This window comes from Carcharodon carcharias, chromosome 19 (genome assembly GCF_017639515.1).
Source record: "Carcharodon carcharias isolate sCarCar2 chromosome 19, sCarCar2.pri, whole genome shotgun sequence".
Taxonomy (NCBI): Eukaryota; Metazoa; Chordata; class Chondrichthyes; order Lamniformes; family Lamnidae; genus Carcharodon; species Carcharodon carcharias.
Genome location: NC_054485.1, coordinates 19852809 through 19875561, shown reverse-complemented (window position 1 = coordinate 19875561; position 22753 = coordinate 19852809). Strand labels below are relative to the sequence as shown.

The 22753-nt window shown below is 42.4% G+C and overlaps 1 protein-coding gene across 5 annotated transcripts in view; it reads right to left on the bottom strand.

Annotated features, from left to right (window-relative positions):
* The window catches only part of LOC121291403 (ribosomal protein S6 kinase alpha-1-like), a 259579-nt gene that overhangs the window by 37765 nt on the left and 199061 nt on the right, over positions 1–22753 (bottom strand). For all 5 annotated transcript variants that reach the window (XM_041212513.1, XM_041212514.1, XM_041212517.1 and 2 more), the window contains 7 exons: positions 21926–22005; positions 15191–15297; positions 12768–12805; positions 11571–11713; positions 11092–11162; positions 8953–9041; positions 1976–2040 (listed from right to left, as the gene is read on the bottom strand). In XM_041212513.1, coding sequence (XP_041068447.1) covers positions 1976–2040; positions 8953–9041; positions 11092–11162; positions 11571–11713; positions 12768–12805; positions 15191–15297; positions 21926–22005 — 593 coding nt within the window. The remainder of the gene's footprint in view (positions 1–1975; positions 2041–8952; positions 9042–11091; positions 11163–11570; positions 11714–12767; positions 12806–15190; positions 15298–21925; positions 22006–22753) is intronic.

The following is a 22753-nucleotide window of genomic DNA, read 5'->3' as shown; positions in this document are numbered from 1 at the left end:
ATGCTATTACTGTGCATTATCAGTGAATTATTTTAAGTCTTGCACTTAAGTGCACACAACTGAGTAGTGGAGATTGCCTTTAATGAAAATGAAAATAAAATTACTGACCCTAGATGGTAAATTCCTCAGGAATCTTTTGGTTACTCTCTGCAGTCAAAATACTAGTTTGCAACCTGACTGGACTTGCATGCCACTCTTCTGCCCTAACTGCTATTAAACTGGTGGTTGATGAATGATATTTCTACTTTAATAAATTAATTCAAGATCCAGGAAGGGCCTTCACTGCAGCCAGCTGCTTGGACACCTCTGCCTTCTAAGTACACACCATAGTCAATGAGGGCTATGTCATTAGCAATGGTTAAACCGGGAAAAATGATTTCAAGAGCAGCCCCAGCAGTAAAGTGATTTACTGGAGGTAGAAGGCTCGCTATACGAGGTAAAAAGCTCAGGTTTTGTGTGTGAAATTATGAAGATAACTGCAATCAATCCTAGCACTCACCCCACCTTCCATGCTGTATTTTGTTGTGATGTACTTAAGTATCCAAGAATCAGTCCTCCACCAAAATGATCACTGCTTAATCTTGCATAGAATCTGGTTTTATGTAGATAATCTATAGCCAAAACTGTAATTCTACTTTTAAAAGATTGATGATATGACCTCGATCTGAGGCAGCCTCCTGGGTTTGTCTTCGGTGAGTGGCTGATGAAGCTTTGTGTGAAGGCCAGATTAGTGTGGAATTCTTTGCTACCCATGAGAAATACCTATGCTTGTAATGCTCGTATTTGTCAACTGGCAATCAGTCACTAGTCACTTTTTCGCTTGATCAGTAGTGGACAAAATGACTATTTTCAACTTCCCCCATCTTAGAAATCAAGCAGCCTATGTTGCACCATTAGTTCCTTCAACCAACCTCCTAGGATGCTGAAGCAATCATTTGCAGCAAGGCCTGGATAACATTCAGGATTGGGCTGCAAAGTGGCAAATAACATTGGTGCTGCACAAGTGCCAGACAATGACCATCTTTAACAAGAGATAATCTAACCATTCCCCCTCAACATTTAATGGCATCAACATCACTGAACATCACTCCATCAGCACCGTGGAGTTTCATTGACCAGAAAGTTAGCTGGACCAGCCATATAAATACAGTAACTACAAAGGCAGGTCAGAGGCTGGGAAACTTGCAGTGAGTAACTCACTTCCTGACTCCCCGAAGCCGGTCCACTGTCTACAAGGCACAAGTCAAGAGTGCGACAGGATGCTGTTCACCTGCCCAGATGAGTGCAGCTTCAACAACATTCAAGAAGTTCAACACGATCCAGGACAAAGTAGCCCGCCTGACTGTCAGCCTATCCACAATCTTAAATATTCCCTCCCTCATCACCAGCACACAGTCAGAGCAGTGTGTATCAGGTACCGCCACCTGCCAAGTCTCCTTCTAAACCCCTTATCTCTAACACCTAGAAGGACAAGGGCAGCAGAAGCATGGGAACACCACCACCTGCAAGGTTCCCTCCAAGCCACACACCATACTAACCTTGAACTACAACACTTTTCCTTCACTGTCACTGGGTCAGAATCCTTCCTAACAGTGATGTTGGTGTACCTGCACCATACGGACTGTAGTGGTTCAAGATGACAGCTCACCATCACCTACTCAAGAGCAATTAGGGATGAGCAACAAATGCTCGCCTTGCCAGCAATGCTCACATTCCATGAAAGAAAAAAGGTTGTTTTGAAGAGATCTTCACAAGATTACTGACACACTGTGCTATCGAAATCAATAGGGTAGCTGTCAAACAAAAAGCATTTCACCTGGCTATGCTCTTTGTGACTCTTTACACCAAAACATCTGATCCCTGAACTGGAGGGTGCTGCAGAAATAAATAGATGGTTCTTTCATGTCACAAACTATGGCTTCTGGAATTATAGATGTAGTTTTATGAGTTTCACCAAAACACATTTGGCACTTACATTCCAGTCTATGTTTGCAAAGAAGGATTGACGCTTGATTTCCTCCACACCGTCCACACCAGCTCCTAAAAATAAAAACATGGAGAAAATCAAGTCACAATGGTCAAGAATCAATATGCGTTAACATTTCAGGTCAATAACTTTTCATCAGAACTCATGGGCTTACAACATAATCAACCCAAAACATTGGGCTGGAATTTACAAGCTACCCACAGATGGGAGAGGCATCGGGTGGATTACCCATCCGTGACCCAATTAAGGTCCTTAAGTGAGCACTTAATGCCCACTTAAGGGCCTCATCCCACCACCCACTCAGATTTAACAGCAAAATCAGGCCCGCATCCAACTTGCAGTCAGCAGATTTATCTCTGTGGGCTGCTAGCCAGTGAAAGGGGAAGGGGGCCGGTGCCTCCTTCCGATCCCCAGTGCCAATCAAGGGCAATCTCTTCTCCCCATCCCCCCACCCCACAGTTCTCCCTTCCCACGTTCTCCCTCCCCCTGCCCTGTTCAACACGTGCCCCTATTCACTTGCCATGCCCTGCAAACCTGGCCTTGATGAGAACCCAGACTTATTTGGAGGTCTGAGTCCATCACTGAACATCTCTTCCTTAGTTTGGGTGTAATACTGGCAGTGGCCATCACACTCTGATTGGCGTCTGCTTGATGAGACACGACTTTCTCCTGGAGAAGGGCAGATGTCTCGCCTCATAATAATTAAACGTCCTTCAACCACAAAAAAATAAAGTGGAGTGAGCAGGCCAACCAGAAGTGGGTTCAGCCCCAACATTCACGCTGGGGTGTGGGGAGCCCTCCTTCTACATATAATCCAGCCCACTAAATCAGGTATCTCCCTCTACAGCTGCTACCTGACCTGCTGAGCTTTTCCAGCATTTTTGGCTCATATTTCAGATTTCTAGCATCAGTAGTATTTTGCCTTTTCTTCTTTAATGATTTTGATTAATAATTACAAAATGTAGATATAATTCTAAATATAGGATTGGTGATATTTTCAAAGGCAATGGAATTGTTGACCAGTCCCAAACACGTATTGAGGAAACCCCCAAATGGTGCAAATCTTTGGGAATGATAGATTCATGGTTCCTGCCAAGCATGCTTTTTTATTATTCAATCATCGGATGTAGGAGTTGCTGGCTAGGCCAGCATTTATTGCCCATCCCCTTGTTCAGAGGGCATTTAAGAGACAACCACGTTACTGTGGGTCTGGAGTTACATGTAGGCCAGACCAGGTAAGGACAGCATATTTCCTTCTCTAAAGGACATTAGTAAATCAGATGGGTTTTTAAAACGATTGACAATGGTTTTATGGTCATTATTAGACTTTAAATTCCAGGTTTTTATTGAATTCAAATTCCACCATCTGCCATGGCAGGATTCAAACCCAGATCCCCTGAGCATTACCCTGGGTCTCTGGATTACTAGCCCAGTGACAATATCACTACACCATCACCTCCCCATACTTCACTTACCGTATGTCATTTCTTAGATTACTCATATACTGTTTTCCAAAATATTACCAGAAATAAATATATCTAACTGACATTTAAATTAATAAATACTATCTGCTTCCATCACATATCAATAGCTTAATTCCTCCGCTATTGGTGTTTGCTCCTTTAGCTGCCAAGACGCTAAGTTCCCTCTGTAAACTTCTACGCCTCTCTTTCCTCCTTTAACATTCCTTAGAATCAACTTCTTTCACCATGTCTTTGGTCAGCTTCCCTAATGTCTCATATGGCTTAATGTCAATTTTTTTTGATATTACTCATGTAAAGCACCTTGGGGCATTTTACTATGTTAAAAGGTGCTTTATAAATGGAAGTTGTTGTTGTATGAAGGAATATCATAGCTTGCAGATGGCACTGAAGTAGGAGGAACAGCAAGTTACATGGACGGGAGCAGGGCATTACAAAGAAACATAGGCAAATTAAGCGAATGGGTAAAATGTGGCAACTGGAGTTCAACGTGGGAAAATGTGAGACCAACCACTTTGGGTTCAAGAAAGGCAAGCTGGAATTTTTTTTAATGCTAAGAGACTAGGAACTGTGGAGAAGCAAAGGCTTTTGGGTATGCTAAAGTAGACAAAGTTGGTTCACAGCAATCAAAACTAAACTAGAACTAAAGACTGTCAAGTCCCCAGGACCTGATGGACTTCATCCCAGGGTCTTACAAGGAGTGGCTGCAGAGATTGTAGATGCATTGGTTGTAATTTTCTAAAGTTCCCTAGATTCTGGAAAGGTCCCATCAGGTTGGAAACTAGTGATTATAACTCCTCCATTCAAGAAAGGAGAGAGACACAAAGCAGGAAATTACACACCAGTTAACCTAACATCTGTCAGAGGGAAAAAGCAATTGTAACTGAGGTTATAGCAGGGCGCTTAGAAAATCTTAATACAATCAGGCAGAGTTAATATGGTTTTGTGAAAGGGAAATCATGTTCGACTAATTTATTAGAGTTCTTTAAGGAAGTAACAAGTAACATGGATAAAGGGGAGCTTGTAGATGTGATGTATTTGGATTTCCAAAAGGCATTTGATTAAGGTGCCACATCAAAAGATTACTACAAAAAATAAGAGCTCATTTTGCAGGGGATAACATACTATCACGGGCAGAGGATTGGTTAGCTAATAAGAAGTAGAGATTAGGAATAAATGGGTCTTATATGGATTGGCAAACTGTAACTAGTGGAGCGCCACAGGAATCAGTGCTGGGACCTCAACTATTTACAATCTATATAAATGACTTGGATCAAGGGATCAGACATATGGTTGCTAAATTTGCTGGTGGCACAAAGATACATAAGAAAGTAAGTTTTGAGGAGGACATAACGAGACTACAAAAGGATTTAGAAAGGTTAAGTGAATTGGGCAAAATTTTGGCAGATGGCGTATAATGTGGGAAAATGTGAACTTGTCCATTTGGCAGGAAGAATAAAGAAGCCCTATATTAGTTTAATGGAGAGAGATTGCAGAACTTTGCAGTACATAGGGATCTGTGTGTCCTGGTCCTTGCATCACAAGAAGTTAGAATGCAGGTACAGCAAGTGATTAAGAAAGCAAATGGAATGTTGTTGATTATTGCAAAAGGAATGGAATACAAAAGCAGGAAGTTTTTCTGCTGTTATACAGGGCCTTGGTGAGACCACATCTGGACTATTGTATAGAGTTTTGGTTTCCTATATTGAAAAAGGATATAATTGAATTACAAGCAGTTCAGAGAAGGTTCACTCGACTGATTCCTGGGACGAAGGGGTTATTTTATGAGGAAAGGTTGGACAGGTTGGGCCTGTATCCATTGGAATTTACAAGAATGAAGGGTGATCTTATTGAAACATGCAAGATCCTGATGGGTCTTGACAGGGTGGATGCTGAGATGATGTCTCCCCATGTTGGAGATACTAGAACCAGAGGACACAATTTAAATATAAGAGGTCTCCCATTTAAGTCACAAATTAGGAGAAATAATTTCTCTCGGGGATTGTTAGTCTTTGGAATTATCTTCCCCAGAGAGCAATGGAGGCAAGGTCATTGAATATTTTGAAGGCTGAGTTAGACAGATTCTTGGTTGACAAGGGAGTCAAAGTGGGTAGACAGGAAAGTAGAGCTGAGTCCACAATCAGATCAGCCATGATCTTATCAAATGGCGGAGCGGGTTCGAAAGGCCAAATGGTCTACTCCTGCTGCTAATTCATATGTTCGTCAAAGGCCTAATGGAATGTTGGCCTTAATCTCAAGGAAGTTAGAATACAAAGGGAAGTAAGTTTTACTTCACTTGTACAGAGTTTTGATTAGACCCCATCTGGAACAGTCAGGTCAGTTTTGGCCACTGTATCTCAGGAAAGATATATGGCCTTAAAGTAGGAGGGGGGTGTGGGATTGGGAGTGGGTGCAGGGCTACATGATTTAAAGGGTTAAATTATGAGGCAGAATACTTAATCTGAAATACAAACAGATCAAGCCTGGTCTGCTGAATACTTGCATAAGAACTAGAAGCAGGAGTAGGCCACTCAGCCCTTCAAGCCCGCTCTGTCATTCAATAAGATCATGGCTGATCTGACTGTAACCTCCCAACTACCCCCGGGAACCTTTCACCCCATTGTTTATTGAGAATCTATCAATCTCCACCTTGAAAAAATTCAAAGACTCTGCTTCCACAGCCTTTTGAGGAAGGGAGTTCCAAAGACTCACAACCCTCTGAGAGAAAAAAATTTCTTCTAATCTCTGACTTAAATAGGTGGCCCCTTATTTTTAATTAGGGATCTCTAGTCCTAGATTCTCCCCAAGAGGAAATATCCTCGCCATATCCCCCCCTATCAAGATCCTTCAGGATCTTATATGTTTCAATCAGGTCACCTCTTACTCTTCTAAACTCCAGTGGATACAAGCCCAGCCTGTCCAAACTTTCCTCATAAGACAATCACCCATTCCTGGTATTAGTTTAGTAAACCTTCTCTGAACCAGTTCTAATGCATTTACATCCTTCCTTAAGTAAGGAGACCAATACTGTACACAGTACTCTAAACGTGGTTTCAACAGCGTCCTGTACAACTGAAGCATAACCTCCCTACTTTTGTATTCAATTCCCCTTGCAACAAACGATAACACTCTATTAACTTTCCCAATTACTTGCTGTACCTGCATACTAGCCTTTTGTGATTCATGCACTAGGACACCCAGATCCCTCTGAATCTCAGAGCTCTACAATATCTCACCATTTAGATAATATGCTTCTTTTTATTTTTCCTGCCAAAATGGACAATTTCACATTTTCCCACATTATACTTCATCTTCCAGATTTGCCCACTCACTTAACCTATCTGTGTCCCCTTGTAGTCTCCTTAAGTCCTCTTCACAGCTTACTTTCCTACCTATCTTTGTATCATCAGCAAATTTAACAACCATACCTTCTGACCCTTCAACCAAGTCATTTAAATATATTGTAAAAATTTGGGGTCCAGCACTGATCCTTGTGGCACACCACTAGTTACATCCCACCAACCAGAAAAAGGCCCAAATATGCCTACCCTCTGTTTCTGGTTAGCTAGCCAACTTTCTATCCATGTCAATATGTTACCCCCTATATCATGAGCTTTTATTTTCTGCAATAACCTTTGATGTGGCACCTTATCAAATGCCTTCTAGAAATCTAAGCATGGTATCTGATTATCTTTTATCCACAGCACATGCAACTCCTTCAAAGAACTCCAATAAATTGGTTAAACATGATTCCCCTTTCACAAAATCATGTTGACTCTGCCTAATTGCCTTGAATTTTTCTAAGTGCCCCGCCATAACATCATTAATAATAGCTTCCAATATTTTCCCTATGACATATGTTAAGCTAACTGGCCTGTAGTTTCCTATTTTCTGTCTCTCCCTCCCTTTTTGAATAAAGCAGTTACATTTGCTATTTTCCAATCTAATGGTTCCAATCTAATTTCTGGTTATCTGTTAAATTATGTGGATAGGTTGCATAAATTTGGCTTGTATTCCGTTCAGTTCTTCTTTCTAAGAAAGCTGAACGGTGATCTAATTGAGATGTTTAAAATAATAAAAAGGTTCAACAGAGTACATGTTGGGAAGCTATTTCCTCCTGTAGGGGATTCCAGAGCAAGGGGCTATCCCACTCAAGAGTAAAATCAGGAAGCCATTTTTTCACACAAGGGGTAGCCTAGATCTGGAATTCTCTGCTCTAAAAGATTGTGGATACTAGTATATTAGAAATTTTCAAGACTGCAATTGATAGATTTTTATTCCAGGGTATCAAGGGATATGGGTCAAAGATGGGTAAATGGAGTTGATATACAGATCAGTCATGATCTACCTGAATGCTGGAACTGGCTTGAGGGGTTGAATGGCCTAGTCTTGTTTCCATATTCCTATAAAAAAATGGCTGTTTCAAACCCATAAACGAACATAAGGAATAAGAGCAGGAGTAAGCCATATGGCCCCTCAAGCCTGCTCTGCTATTCAGTGAAATCATGGCTGATCTATGACCTCAATTCTACTATCTTGCCTGATCCCCTTATCCCTCAATTCCCCTTAAGTCCAAATATCTACCTATGTCAACTTTGAATATACTTAATAACTAAACAACCACAACCCTCGGGGGGAGGGGGGGGTGTTGAGATTCACAAAGATTCACAACCCTCTCAGTGAAAGAAATTCCTCCTCATCTCAGGTTAAATGGTCTATTCTTGATCCTGAGTCTACGCTCCCTAGCTCTAGATTCCCCAGTGAGGGGAAACAACTCGCAATGTCTACCCTTCTAAATGCTTCAGAAGCTTACAAGTTTCAATGAGATCACCTCTCATTCTTCAAAACTTCAGAGTGTATTGGCCCAATCTACTCAACTTTTCATCATAGGATAAACCTCTAATTTCAGAGATCAGTCTAGTGAATATTTGATGAACTGCTTCCAAATCAAATATATTCTTATTTATAAGACCAAAACTGTGCACAGCACTCACCAAAACCCTGCACAATTTTAGCAAAACTTCATACTTCTATAGTCAGGTTCCCTTGCACTAAAGACCAATATACTATTTGCCTTCCTAATTGCTTGCTGTACCTATATATACTAACTTTCTGTGTTACACAAATTTCTCTGAACAATTAAGTTCCTCGCCATTTAAAAATAATCTGCTTTTCTATTCTTCCCACTGAAGTGAATAACCTCACATTTCCCCATATTATACTTCAAAACTATCACTGAACTCCAAAAGTAACTGTGGGTGAGTTGCTTTGAAATATGACTGAGAAATATGATAAAATTGTACATAAATGCAAGTCTGTCTATCAAAATAGATTCATGAGAAGGATACTAAGCTTAAAGCATGTGGCAATTTGGTCTCATGCTCCAGGGACACAGGAAAATCAGTGTTCAACCTCAGATTTAGAAACATCTGTCATAAGTATCTTTTCAGTAGAACAACCAGCCAAGCCCAGTCCAATAGTTACCTAGTCTGTTGGCAGGGTTCCTCTTGAAAAGTGCTCGCAACAAACTTTGGGCTTCAGGACTTAAGAACTGAGGCATTCCCAATTTAGCCCTAGAAAAAGAATTTGTGTGCAGTTAAATACTTTACAGATTTCTGCATCTCCCAAAGCCTTTCCTCCATATTAACCATGCAAAGTCCAAACACAAAAGAATTGGTGCCTAACACATCATTCCAATTAATGGAATGAATTGGTCAAAGAACTTTCAATTTTATAGTTCACCTTGAAATGGAAAGGCATGTGCCAATAGGAGGTGCACAGCAATAATCCAGGATGCCATCACATTAAAACAAATCACTAATGGAGGTTTTAGGCCACGTTAATTTCTGAGCAGTCCAATGTGTGAAATACATTTCTAAATGCAGGGTGACATTGAGCTTTTTAACATACTGCAAACATATTCATGGCACACAGCAACAAATCGAAGATGCTGCCTGTGAACACTGCTAATACTCCAATCATGCCATTCCTGACCATTCAATATAATTTCCCAAAGTCAGAAATCACACTGGGTCATAGAGATTGTTTTATTTTCCTTGAATATGTAAAATAGACTGCCACAGGAGAAAGTGCAAGGTGGGTGATTCCAAAAGAAGCCGGATCATTTTTTTGTCAGAGAAATGATTGAAGGATCAACTGTGAAGGTGTGCTCAGATGGTAGCACTCTCGCCTCTGAATCACAAGTTTCCAGGTTCAAGTCCCACTCCAGGGCTTGAGTACAAAAATCAAGGCTGACATTGCTTCACTGTATTGAGGAAGCACTGCACTGTCAGAGGTGATGTCTTTCAGATGAGGCATTAAACCAAGGTAGGAGAATGGACAAAGAAGTGGCAGATGGAAGTGTGAGGTCATGCACTTTGGTAGGAAGAATAAAGGCATGGACTATTTTCTAAATGGGGAGAGAATTCAGAATTCTGGAGTGCAAAGGGACTTGAGAGTCCTAGTCCAGGATTCTCCTAAGGTTAACTTGCAGGTTGAGTCGGTAGTTAGGAAGGCAAATGCAATGTTGACATTTATTTCGAGAGGACTAGAATATAAAAGCAGGGATGTGCTGCTGAGGCTTTATAAGGTGCTGGTCAGACCACATTTAGAATATTGTGAGCAATTTAGGGCCCCGTATCTCAAGAAGGATGTGTTGGCCCTGGAGAGGGTCCAGAGGAGGTTTACGAGAATGATCCCAGGAATGAAAGGCTTAACATATGAGGAACGTTTGAGGACTCTGGGTCTATACTCAATGGAGTTTGGAAGGATGAGGGGGGATCTGATTGAAACTTACAGAATACTGAAAGACCTAGATAGATTGGACATGGGGAAGATGTTTCCATTAGTAGGAGAGACTAGGACCCGAGGGCACAGCCTCAGAGTAAAGGGAAGACCTTTTAGAACAGAGATGAGGAGAAACTTCTTTAGACAGAGAGTGGTGAATCAATGGAATTTATTGCCACAGAAGGCTGTGGAGGCCAGGTCATTGAGTGTATTTAAGACCGAGATAGATAGGTTCTTGATTGGTAAGGGGATCAAAGGTTACGGGGAGAAGGCGGGAGAATGGCGTTGAGAAACTTATTAGCCATGATTGAATGGCGGAGCAGACTCGATGGGCCGATTGGCCTAATTTCTGCTCCTATGTATTATGGTCTTGTGATCTGGTCAGGTAGATGTGAAAGATCCCACAGTACTATTTTGAAGAAGAGCAGGGGAGTTATTCGCCATGTCTTGGCCAATACCTATCCCTCAATCAACATCACCAAAAAGATTATTCGGTCATTATAACATTGTTAACCACATTCATAAATGTTGGCAGAATATAGATGTTAGTCTGTGAGCTGACACAACCAAAGTAGGAGCAGAAACAGAAGAGTACAGGAAGCAGAATTTTTTTCTGAATTCTTGGGCAAGACAAATGAAACTCAATGGTCCCTCTAGTCCTGTGCATTTCAATATTCCTAAATAAAATGCTCAGTTGTTGATTTCAACAAAGGGAACATTTCTTACTAACGTGCGCTCTTGCCACACTAGATCTATCTTAAGCAGTAACACTCAATATTGCACAGTATCATCAGAAGATTAAATTACAGCCATAGTCAACATTAACCCAAGGCTTACTTTAGAATGAGCGTCATTGTCTCCTTCCTGTCCTTCCCTTGGAATGGCAGAGAACCAGTCAGCATTTCAAACTGCCAAAAAACAGAGGAGAAAGAAACATTTCACAAAGATTAGGAGTCAAACAATACACAGCCTAGTCAAACGCTTCTCAAAAACAACATTCACAATTGCTGGGCAACCTTCATGTTCCTCAAAACTAAACCCAATGTGGAAATTTGAGGGTAGCATTAAGTACTAATGGGATTCATGAGACGGAATTAGATCCTCAGCTTCCAAGTTCCCAATGTCACACGTCTCCTGGTAATAGTTTTAAGTGATGCAGTCAGTTGTCTAAGACCAAGTCACTCACCATTCAGTTGCAGTATTCTTGGGAATTTTAGGCATTAGAATGGAACACAATTCAAGGAAAGGGTGGAGGCAGAGGGTGAGAGAGTAAAATTACAGAGGTCTAATCAATGACACTGAATAAATGTACGTACCATTAAAACGCCATAGGACCACCAATCAGCACTATGAGTATGGCCACGCCGATTAACCACCTCAGGAGCCATATATTCAACAGTTCCACAAAATGAATAAGCCTTCTTTTCATGGTCTACAGCTTCCTTGCTCAGGCCAAAGTCTTAAGAGAAGCACAACCAAAACCAAATCAAACTTACAAAAGCCAAACAGTTCAGTTACCAACATGATCTGGCTGCTTCATTTCAATATTCTTGTTTTGACTAGTCAGCTTTCATTCAACAAGAACCATTACCACCAACAGCAATACACAACAATTATCTTCTAAAGGAGAAGAGGTGAAGGAGTTTATACAGGGAGTTGGGAAAGTGGGGCTAAGGAGGAGTTAAATACACAACAATTCAGAGTCAGAGAACCAAAGGGTGTGATGTAGTGTACAAAGCTGGAGGTTGCATAAATAACAGTAAGCACTGCCATGGAGGGGATAGAAGAATGGTTTAAATTTAATTCTTTGAAAAAAAAAGATTGGTATTTATATAGTAACTTTCACAACCACCAGACATCCTAAAACACTTTGCAACCAATGAAGTGCTTTCTGAAGTGTAGTCACTATTGTATTGTAGGAAACCTGACAGCCAATTTGCACATAGCAAATAGCATTGTGATAATGACCACATAACCATTTCTGTGATGTTGACTGAGGGATAAATATTGGCCAGGACACTGGGGAGAACTGCCCTGCTCTTCTCTGAAATAGTGCCATGGAATAATTTACTTCAACTTGAGAAGACAAACAGGGCATTGGTTTGTCTCATTTGAAAGACCAAAGTCCAGGTATTGTCTGGAAAGAAAGGGCATATTCCAAAAAAATGAAGAAAAATTAAAGTTTGAGTGTTTGCCTAATATTATAGAACAAGGCACTATAGAGCTTTGTGTGTAGTATTCAATCAAAAGATCACAGGAAAACAAGTAAAAGAAAGATGGAAATAAGTCAGAAAATATTCAGTTTACAGCAATGGTAAGGGAATTTGCAATCTATTTCAAGCTGTCTCAATGACGAGTCACAGTATCACAGTAACATTGCAGTGCAGGAGGTGGCCATTTGGCCCATCGAGTCTGGGCTGGCTCTCTGAAACAGCATTCCACCTAGTCCCACTCCCCTGCCTTATCCCCATAACCTTGCACAATGTTGAATTTCCTGCTTTTTTGCCACTCACCCGTTAGCTTAATATGCCCTTCTTCATCCAGTAGAATACTGAGAAAGAAAGGGAAATGAACAAAATTAAAAGTTAGAGACAAACATGAAGCAGAACTTCTGAGGAGTAGCAATCACAGTTGGATTGTCACTCTGCTCCTTCTTACTTACACTAGAATGCATCTGCACATTTCTCTCCTGACCTTCCATGCCCCCTTTTTATGGCAATAGCTGCCGTAAGGCAGGTAAGTTTAAAAGTCCCAGCTACTTCGAGAAGCCATGGAGAAGGTAAGTGTATAATGTAAGTGGGTAAGATGGGTCAGGGGGAGGGGGGTTAGGATGGACAACGGGGGTCAGGTGGTCAGTTGTGGAGAGAGGGTCGGTGGTTAGTGAGTGGAGGGGGGGGGAGTTGGGGCTGGTGACCAGTGGGGGGGTCAGGTGCTCATTGGGGGGGTCAGGTACTTAGTCAGGAAGTGGTAGTTGGGTGTTGGGAAGGGTAGTCAGGGACGTCGGAAGGGTAGTCAAGAGGGTGGGGGCATTAGTCGAGAGAGGTGGGGACGGTGATCAGGGTCTAGTCGCGGAAGGATGTGGGGGTAGTCAGGGAATCAGGGGTGGGAGGTGGGGTAGGGGAGCAGGCAGGGAGGTGGAGGGTAATCGGAGGGACAGGAAGGTAGTCAGGAGGGAAGTTGGAGGGCGAGGGGATAGTCAAGGGGTGTCATGAGGGAGGTCAGGGGCTGTGGGGTAGCCAGGGTGTCAGGAGGGTAGTTGAGGGATTGGGAGGGTAGCCGGGAGGGTGGGCTGATAATTGGGAGGTTGTGGTAGTAGACGGGGGATGGGGGAATCAGAGACAGTTGTCAGAGGTGGAGGGAGGATAGTCAGGGGTTGGGGAGTAGGGAGGATAGTCGGGGGTTGGGGAGTAGTGGGGAGGTCAGGGGGGGTAGTTGGGCTTTCGGGAAGGTAGTTAGGAGGGTGGGGTGGTAATTGAAAGGTTGTAGGGGGATGAAGGGAATAGTCAGGGGGTCAGAAAAGGTAGATGGGGAGGTAGGGGAGAGGATAGGCATGGGTTGGGGGTTAGTTGGGAGGGCAGGGGGTAGTAAGGGGCCAGGGTGGTAGTTGGGAGTGGCGGGGGGGATGGGGGGAATAGTCAGGCAGTCAGGGGGGCCAGTCATAGGATCGGGGGTAGGGGCTGGTAGTTAGTGCGATGGGGTTAGTCAGGTGGAGGAGGGGTTGCTGGTTGGGAGGGTAGCGGAGGTCCAGTGGGGAGTTCTTGGGTGGTCATTACGATAGTTACCCAGGATTTAGCCAGCGCATCTTCTAGGTTATCACCCAGGTACGACTCCCAGAGATCAGAAACTATGGGCCACTATAACATAGCTGAAGTTTGAGAATGCAGAAAATGGGAATTTTACACTGAAGGATGTGGTCCAGTGATCTCATTGGCACCATTTTATCTTTGGCAACTTTCAAGGCAGCTGTGGCTCCTGCTGTGTGAGTGTATTAGAAATGCAAATGTCACAATCCAATGATGTCATTAGAGCTGCAACATAATTTTAATGTTATGTCAGGGAGAGTCCCATACTGCATGTAACATGTCAACAAAGAATAGCAGTAGACACTGACTTGCCAGAAGAAGCCACAGTATGTGTTAAAAAATAAATTATGATGTTTGCTTATGGGCCAAAAGAGGCAGGAATGCATCCTCAAGGGAGTGCTCTGGCCTCCCAAGCCCCAGCATCCTACTCAATTAGTAAACACCTCCATCCTCACCCCTACACCCCTCTCTGATCCACGAAAACACCTACAAAACGCACCCCTGTGTGTGCCTGACACTCCCACACCCACCTGCAGTGCCTGCACAGCAGCTAGCAATCCCACAGTAAATTTATTGTATTTGCCTTGCCAGAAAGATCTATTTTAGCTGGGTTAGTCAGCCATAGTGTACCCAGTTTACTCCAGGAGTGCCACTGTTTGTCCAGCACTTAAACCCATTAAACTACTTTATAAACATATCAAACAAAAGCGATCTGCTGCGAATAATTTGGAAACACGCAAAAAGTTAAAACTTAAAATTTGTAATCTGGATTCTGGATGTTGGAGAAGAGCTGCAATATCCCATGCATAAATCCCATCTTAATTCAGGCTCCAATGACTTAAAAACCTGAGGCTGCAACTTACACAGCAGCATGTGTAATTTTTCACTGTTTGGCAATCATGGGCATAATGTTTGCACTAATCCTTGATGCTTCAGTTTTTTTCTGTTTACATTTAATTGACTGAAAATGGTTAACAGCTGAGCAAAATGAGTGTTCTTAAACACAATCATATACAGCATTTTACAATGATGGATGCATTTTGCTCTTCCATTACATTGTTCAAACTTAATCTACGCTTCATCCACTATGTATGCAGAAGTAGTGTGCAACAGTCAAACCAACTACCACCTACTTTTCTGGTTTCAGGTCTCGATAGATGATTCCAAGACTGTGAAGATGGTCCAAGGCTAAAGCCAACTCTGCCAGATATATCTTAACATCTTCTTCTGTGAACATCACCTGAGTGGAGAGGGTAAAATGGACAGGATAATTGCTGCTCACTTCATCAATAAGCTATTGTTGCTCTTTTGTGCATTAGTCAGCTGAGTATTATGACATGGCAGATGATGTGTGCCAGGCGGATCAAATCCACGAGGGAAACTTAATCACGTGGTCACAACTGTTTTGCAATTTGTATTTTATTTTGAGTTGAGTGCCCAAATTCAGAAGTAATAAGACTGTCATAACTTTAAAGACGTTTTTAGAAAACTAAGTTAAACATTTATTAACTAAAGATTTCAAGCACATACATGGGTCTACAAATTACTACTATAATACCTCCTAAACCCTAATTAATCTGGCTCCCAGTTACACCTCCGTTAAGGCAACAATAAGAACAAATAGATTTAAACAGAACCATGCAAAGCAACACAATACCCTGGACAATAATATTCAAAGTGAGTTTTCTCAGCTTCAGTTCCTGTAGATAGCAACTTGATGCACAGAGGCTGGAGGCTTTTCATACTTGAGTTAGATCTTAGAATGCCTTCCCTCCTTACACATAACCTCATCTCCTTTATACACGTTTCTCCCTTTTAATGCAAATTCCATTGTTCCCATTTGTTTTTGCAACTTTGCCTTTCTCATAATATAAATTTTTTCATAGTACTAATTTTATTAATAGCCTTTGGGAAAAATAAATACACTGGCTTAGCTTCTTCTCACTAGGTGTAACATCTTATCATCTCTTTGAAATTCAAACTACTGTGGTTTATCTAAAAATGCAAATTTTCCTCACACCACACATTCTAAAACTTAATCCATGTTTAAAAATCTAGCATTTCAAACCTAGCTTCTATTTGATACATCAAAGCCCGCAGACCAGATGTCTCCAATTCAATTAAATCCCCCATCCATAAACTATCCAAACTCCACTATCAACCTATCTGTACAATAAATCATAATAATATTATAGGAATTATTATATTTTCATGACATGGGCCTGCTCTAGATAGTGTAAGAGTGGAAAGTAAATGTGACAGCACAGCCCCTTTGAAAACTGAGAAATCTGGACAGAATTTTGACTTCTTTTCAAATTTTATTTTCATTAATTCTGCGCTCAAGGTGCAAAATCTTTGTTCAAGAATACTTTTTTGTCTCCAGTGTCAGCATTAAGCACTACCAGAACAGGAACAGCACAGTTGGATGCAAAATACTGTGTCCCAATAATGTATTTTATTTCCAACCTCAGAACATAAGAACAAAAGAAATAGTAGCAGGAGCAGGCCATTCAGTTCCGTCATTCAATAAGATCCTGGCTGATCTGATCATGGCCTCAATTCCCAGAAGGGAGTGTAGAAGGGAGGGAAGGGGTGGCTTCCAGTGGGCACCCCATTCTTGATGCCAGGTTCCTCGATAAGCACAGAAGCCCACAAGCAACCCAAACAGTATTTACTTTTCAGGCTTTCTACAAGGCAAGTTCCACGCCTGCTGCTGGGTGAATATCATCAGCAGTGGGATTAGGCTCTTAAGTGACCATTAATTATTTCCATTTCTGCAGAAAGGCTATGTACTACTGATCCAACCTTCTACACCAGCGCTTCCGACAAGCCTTCCTTTTTCCTCAACCAAGGATTCCCGCCAACGATGGTTGACAGAGGCCTTCAACGTATCCAATCCATTTCATACACCTCTGCCCTCACTCCTCTCCCACCCTCCCAGAACCATGATAGGGTTCCCTTATCCTCACCTTTCGAAGCACCTACCACACCACCAGCCCCGTATTCAATGGCTCATTTTTCACCGTATTTACCAGCTCCAGCATGATGCAACCAACAATACATCTTCCTCTGCCGTCCCCTTTTGGGTTCCGTAGGGATGTTCCCTCCAAAACATCCTAGTCCATTCCTCAGTCACCCGGACCATCTCCTCTCTTCCCCACAGCAATTTTTCGTGCAAGCATAGGAAAAGCAAAACTTGCCTGTACATCTCCTCCCTTCTCATTGTCCAAGACCCCAAACACTCCTTCCAAGTGAAACTTCTACTTCTTTCAATTTAATATACTGTATTTGCTGCTTGAGATGTGGTCTCCTACAGATTGGGGAGACAAAATGCAGACTGGGTGACTGCTTTGAGGAACACCTCCATTCAGCCGCAAGCACGACCCCAAGCTTCCAGTTGCTTGTCATTTTAATCCTCCACCTTGTTATCATGCTCTCCTTTCTGTCCCTACCCTGCTACCATGTTCCAGTAAAGCTCAACACAAGCTCAAGAAACAGCACCTTATCTTTTGACTTGGCACTTTACAGCATTCTGGATTCAACATTAAGTTCAACAACTTTAGATCATAACCTCAGCTTCCATTTTGCTCTGTGTATTTTGTTCCCTTTTTGTTTGCTTTGCTGTGTCAGTCTTCATCTTGTTTCTTCGTCCTTAGATATTGCATTTAGATGGTTTTTATGTAGCAATTAATTCACGTCTCATTTGGACACAACCTTTGTTTCTTTACTACATCCATTACCACACTCTTTGGCTGTTGCATCACAAAATCTTTCGATATTTAATCTCCCCTGGCCTCCATCCTATCACAGACCTTCTCCTTTATTCTTCCTGCCCCTTCCCCCCTTCCATGGTCTTAAAAACTTTTACATTTCCATTTTTTTTATAGTTCTGATGAAAGGTCATTGACCTGAAACATTAATTCTGTTTCTCTCTACACATGCTGCCTGACTGGCTGAGATTTTCCAGCTTTTTTGTTCTTATTTATGTTACGTATCTCCTATTTAAGAAGACGCAGTCCCTTGAGATCAAGGATGGCCTGTTTCCACTCTGGGTTCGATGGGTTCTGAGATAGCAGATAGGTCCAATAAGTGATTTGCAGGCTCTCCCACATGCTGTGCAGGTGGTGCTTGAAGGGTTAGGAAGATGGGCTGTTTGGAGGTTTATGCACTTCATTTGAAGCCCCAATTTCACCTCTGCATATTCCTGTTGAAGTTTATCAATGTGTTCGGTGTCATCCCAGATGAGCCTTCTCCATTTTGCTTGGTCACAAGCCAGGGACTCCCATGAGTCAGCAGGGATGTTTGATTTCTTCAGGAATGCACTGAGGACATCCCTAAAGTATTTCCGCTAAGCTCCTGGGAGTCTCCTGCAACAACAGAATTCCAAGTACAGCAGTTGCTTTCGGAGTCTGGTGTCAGGCATACGAACTACACGCCCCAGAGCTGATTCTGAGTGATTAGCACTTTGATGCAGGGCAGGTTGGCTTGGGAGAGGACACTGCTGTCGGACCACCTTTCTTGCACCTAAGTTTGGAAGATCTTGCAAAGGAATTGCTGGTGGCACTTCTCCAGTCATTTGAGGTGCCTGCTGTATGTTGTCCAAGTCTCTGAAGCATATATATGACTGCTGCCCAGTAAACCATGACCTAAGTCTCAAGTTTGAGATCCCGGTCCTCAAATATTCTTTTCCTCAGTCAGTGAAAGGCTGAGCTGGCACATTGGAAACATTGATGAATTTTTGTCATCTATGTCTATGTCTGCTGTCAAGAAATAGAAACTTTCTCAGCAGAGGTTGGGAACTACATGTCCCAACATGCCCCGGAAGTTTCTCTAAAAAGAGAAGAACTCTAACCTATCCCCCACCTTCTCTTTTGGTCCACCTGTCCCTTCCCACTTTTTCAACAGTATAAAATCCATTACCTTCCTAGCTCTCTTCAGTTCTGAAGAAGAGTCATGTTGGACTCAATACACTAACTCTGTTTCCCTCTCCAGAGATGCTGCTAGACCTGCTGAGTTTTTCCAAAACTTTGTGTTTATTTGACTGTGGACTTGGCTGAGAAATTATTTGCAGAGCTCAAGAATAGCTGTAGGAATAAAAGTTGAGTTATGATAGTTCTTGGATGTTTAAAGCTTGCTAATTCTATTTCTCACATGTACTTGCTTTTGTTAAGCCTTTATAACTTTGTTAATACGAGATGTCTAATTGTGAAAAATCAGAAGTTTACTTGTATAATATGTAATAAGATTTGTTACAGCTTTGTTTTACCCCCAAGGGAAGGGTATCAAGAAATAGGAACTTACCTGATTTCTGAGCGGAAGTCAGGTACTACAAGTCCCAGCGTGCCCATGGAGTTTCCACACATGCACAAATCTGGAGTGGGCTGCGCATGTACAATCCAGCGTAGTGAGATTTTCAGGCGAGGGACAAGTGCCCTATGCACCTATGCGAAAAAACGGCACGAAAGCCTGATCACAGGACCCAGGAGCAGGGCTTCATAATGAGAGGCGTCCTGGGAGAGGGAGAAGGGACAGGGAGAGGTCCCAAAGAGAGGCAACCCAGGGAAGGAGAGAGAGAACCAGGGAAGGTGCCACCAGGAGGAGACCACTGGTAGGAACCACCGGGCGGAGAAGCAAAGAAAAAGGCTGCAAACAGTAAAAGTACTGTGGTTGACAGGCTTCAAGTGGTGAAAGCTCAGGAGAAGCCTTGGAGACCTGAAAAGATAGCAGAAGGTTGTTGACTCCATGCTGCAGGCTGCTGGGCAAAGGTAACCATTTGGAGCAATGGTGTTCTGCTCTGCGTGGCTAAAGAGCTGAAGTTGTGCTTGTGAATTGGTGCTAGAGTGCAGACTTGGGAATTCCAGATGAACATAATCTCCAGAGATGAGACTGAAATCCTGGGAGATGAGCCTGAAATCCTGGGTGATGAGCAGTTGTTGAGGCAGTCTGAGTTGGAGCAGCTTTGAGGGAATTCAAAGACTTGATCTTTGAAAGTGAAAAGTTTGGAATCCCTCATGAGGGAGACAGAGTGTCAACAGATTTGGCTGACTCACAGTACTTACTGATGTCTAGGAATCCAAGGGATCTGTCTCAATCATATCTTCCATTTATTGTGCAGTGTAGTGTGTTCGACCGCAGTTTGCCCATTAATTCACAAGTGCTTCATATTGATTCTCAATGTTAGAGGACAAGATAGATATTGTAAATTGTTTAACTTTTCTGACTGCGCACAGTAAAGTTTATTTTGTTTGTTCAAAAACTGTGGAACTTAGTGGCTTTATTTTCTTGGCAAATACCTGGGATCTCAAACTTTGTCTACTTTAAGCAAAAAGTTACTGGTCCCTAACCAGATCAGAACATAAATTGGGGGTCTGCTCCAGGATCATAACACTGCCTTCATCGAGAGAAGGCTCCCAAGGTACACATTTTCCAGGATCTCACCATTTATCTTAATTAATGGGGTGTGCCTCTATTCTTCACCTATTCTGTGATGGACGCTGACTTTATCATTTTTTTAGGACATTAATGCTTGCTTTTTCCAATTATTCTTCTCCTTCTACTCTGTGTATGCTCCACACACCACCCAAGATCAAGGCAGGCAGGAAACACAGCATGAAAACAGATTAGAGTAATTCGCTCTTCATTTGTAATGATGCCTGGTCTCTGCGCAGTGCCTCTCTACAATGGTGAGTTTTGAAATTTCACCCATGCCAAAGGTTGAAAAGAGTGCCAGGAGTCCCAAGTCTTTAAGATATATTGATTGCATTTGGTGCTTCAAAACACTTCCACTGTGTTAACTGTGGACAGTTTTGTGTTATGGTCTTGTGCCTGCCAGAAACTGAGTTCAAAGTGCAAGGCCTTTATTAGCTTGCAGAAAAAGCATACTTTCACCCAATCTGTTGGCTGGAAATGAATCCCAGTCCCAGAGTTCAACCCAGCTTGAAAAGTCCATTTTTTTTTTAAAAGCGCATGTGTCAATGAGCAAAAATGTAATAAAATCACTGATCTCAGCATTGAGCATTTCAGTAGAAAATAGAGGGAGAATTTTCAGGTCGGCGTGTGGGGGTGGGACCAACATGCCGACGCATAAAATGGCGTGCGTCCCGATGTCACTGCACGTCATTCAGATCTTTTGTTTGGCGGGCGCATGCCGGCCGAACTGTCAAAGGCCTGTTATGGCCATTAAGAAACCAATAACATAATTATCAACGCTGCTTGTCCAACCTTAAGGTTGGCGGGCAGGCGGAGAGGCCAAGCGGCCTTCGCATTTTTCAGGAAACCTGATCCACGGGCGGGATGAGGTTTCCTGAAGGTTCTATTAAATAAATGTTTTTTTCACATTTCATAAACATGTCACATCAGGGGACATGTGTAAATAATTTTTATGTTTCTTTATTGAAAAATCTCAATATGTACTTAATCTCCCTGAGGCAGCTCCTTGCCTCAGGGAAATTTCTGCGCTCTTATGCGCGCATGCGCAAAAGAGCGCAGGTTCTAACTCTCCCTCTTCCACCTACCCGCACAGCTACCGGCCATGTGCCATGCCAGACGGGCCTTAATTGGCCCGCCCAGGTAAAATGGCGGCGTGAAGCTAATTGCGGGCGGCGATCGGCTCCATGCCCGCGATCGGCCACACCCACTCCTGACCGGCCCGCCCGACAGGGAGAAAATTCTCCCCTAGGAGTAGGAATAGACTAACCTACAAATTAGATCTAGAACTGATAATTGGACAAGATCTCTCAAAAGCACAGCAAACTGTACCATCAACTATTCGTTTCTCCTCTACACTTCAAATCATCTTCACACAAGCTTCACTGTATTTCTGTTAACTGGACAGTTTATCATAACAGAGTGAGACAAATGAATCATACCTCTTTAGAGAGCCGGGTGAAAAGATCGCCTCCTCTGAGGAAGTCCAAGATGAGGTAAAGTTTTCCTTCGGTCTGAAAAGCTGCCAAAAAAAAAACATTTTTCTAAGAAATGCACGTCATCTCCTGAAACTAATTGGGCAGTAATAAACAAATCACACAGAAGTGGCTCTGGAACAAGGGACAACACTTAACTATTCATCAAAAGCGCGTTGCAGATGCCAAAGGACTCAGGGTGAAAGTAAAACAAGGGAACACTAGCCCTAATGAATGGTGTCACACTCACCCACCACTTTCTTATTTGGGATATCTAGTGTTAGCATCAACTACTCTCAGCTTGACATTTCCACACTGGGCACTAGCATAGCCTTAGATAAACATTTGTGACCAAGTTTGAATAGTCTTGCAATGCTGTAATCCGTGGTATCAGCCGGTCCCATATGGGAAACCATAGTTTGAAATAATATGAATATTATATCCACTGAGTTTGATTAAATGCACCTGTAAAGTATTTATAATAGTTGGAACTAAACAGCAAGTCTAATAGCATCCGTGGAGACAGAAACAAAGTTAGTATTTCAGGCCAAAGACCTTGCGTCAGAAATGGGATAGGCTCGAGATGTAGTAGGTTTTAAGCAAGTACAGAGGCAGAGAAAGGAGGAGTAAAGGACAAGAAGGAAGGTCTGTGATAGCATTGAAGGAAGGAGAGATTAAATGACAAAAAGGGATAATGGTGCAAGGCAAGAGATGGTATTAGGACAAGTAAATAAACAAAAGTTAGGTCCCAGAGGTGGTGTAAGTGGCTGTCGCCCAAAAACGAAACAGAAAAAC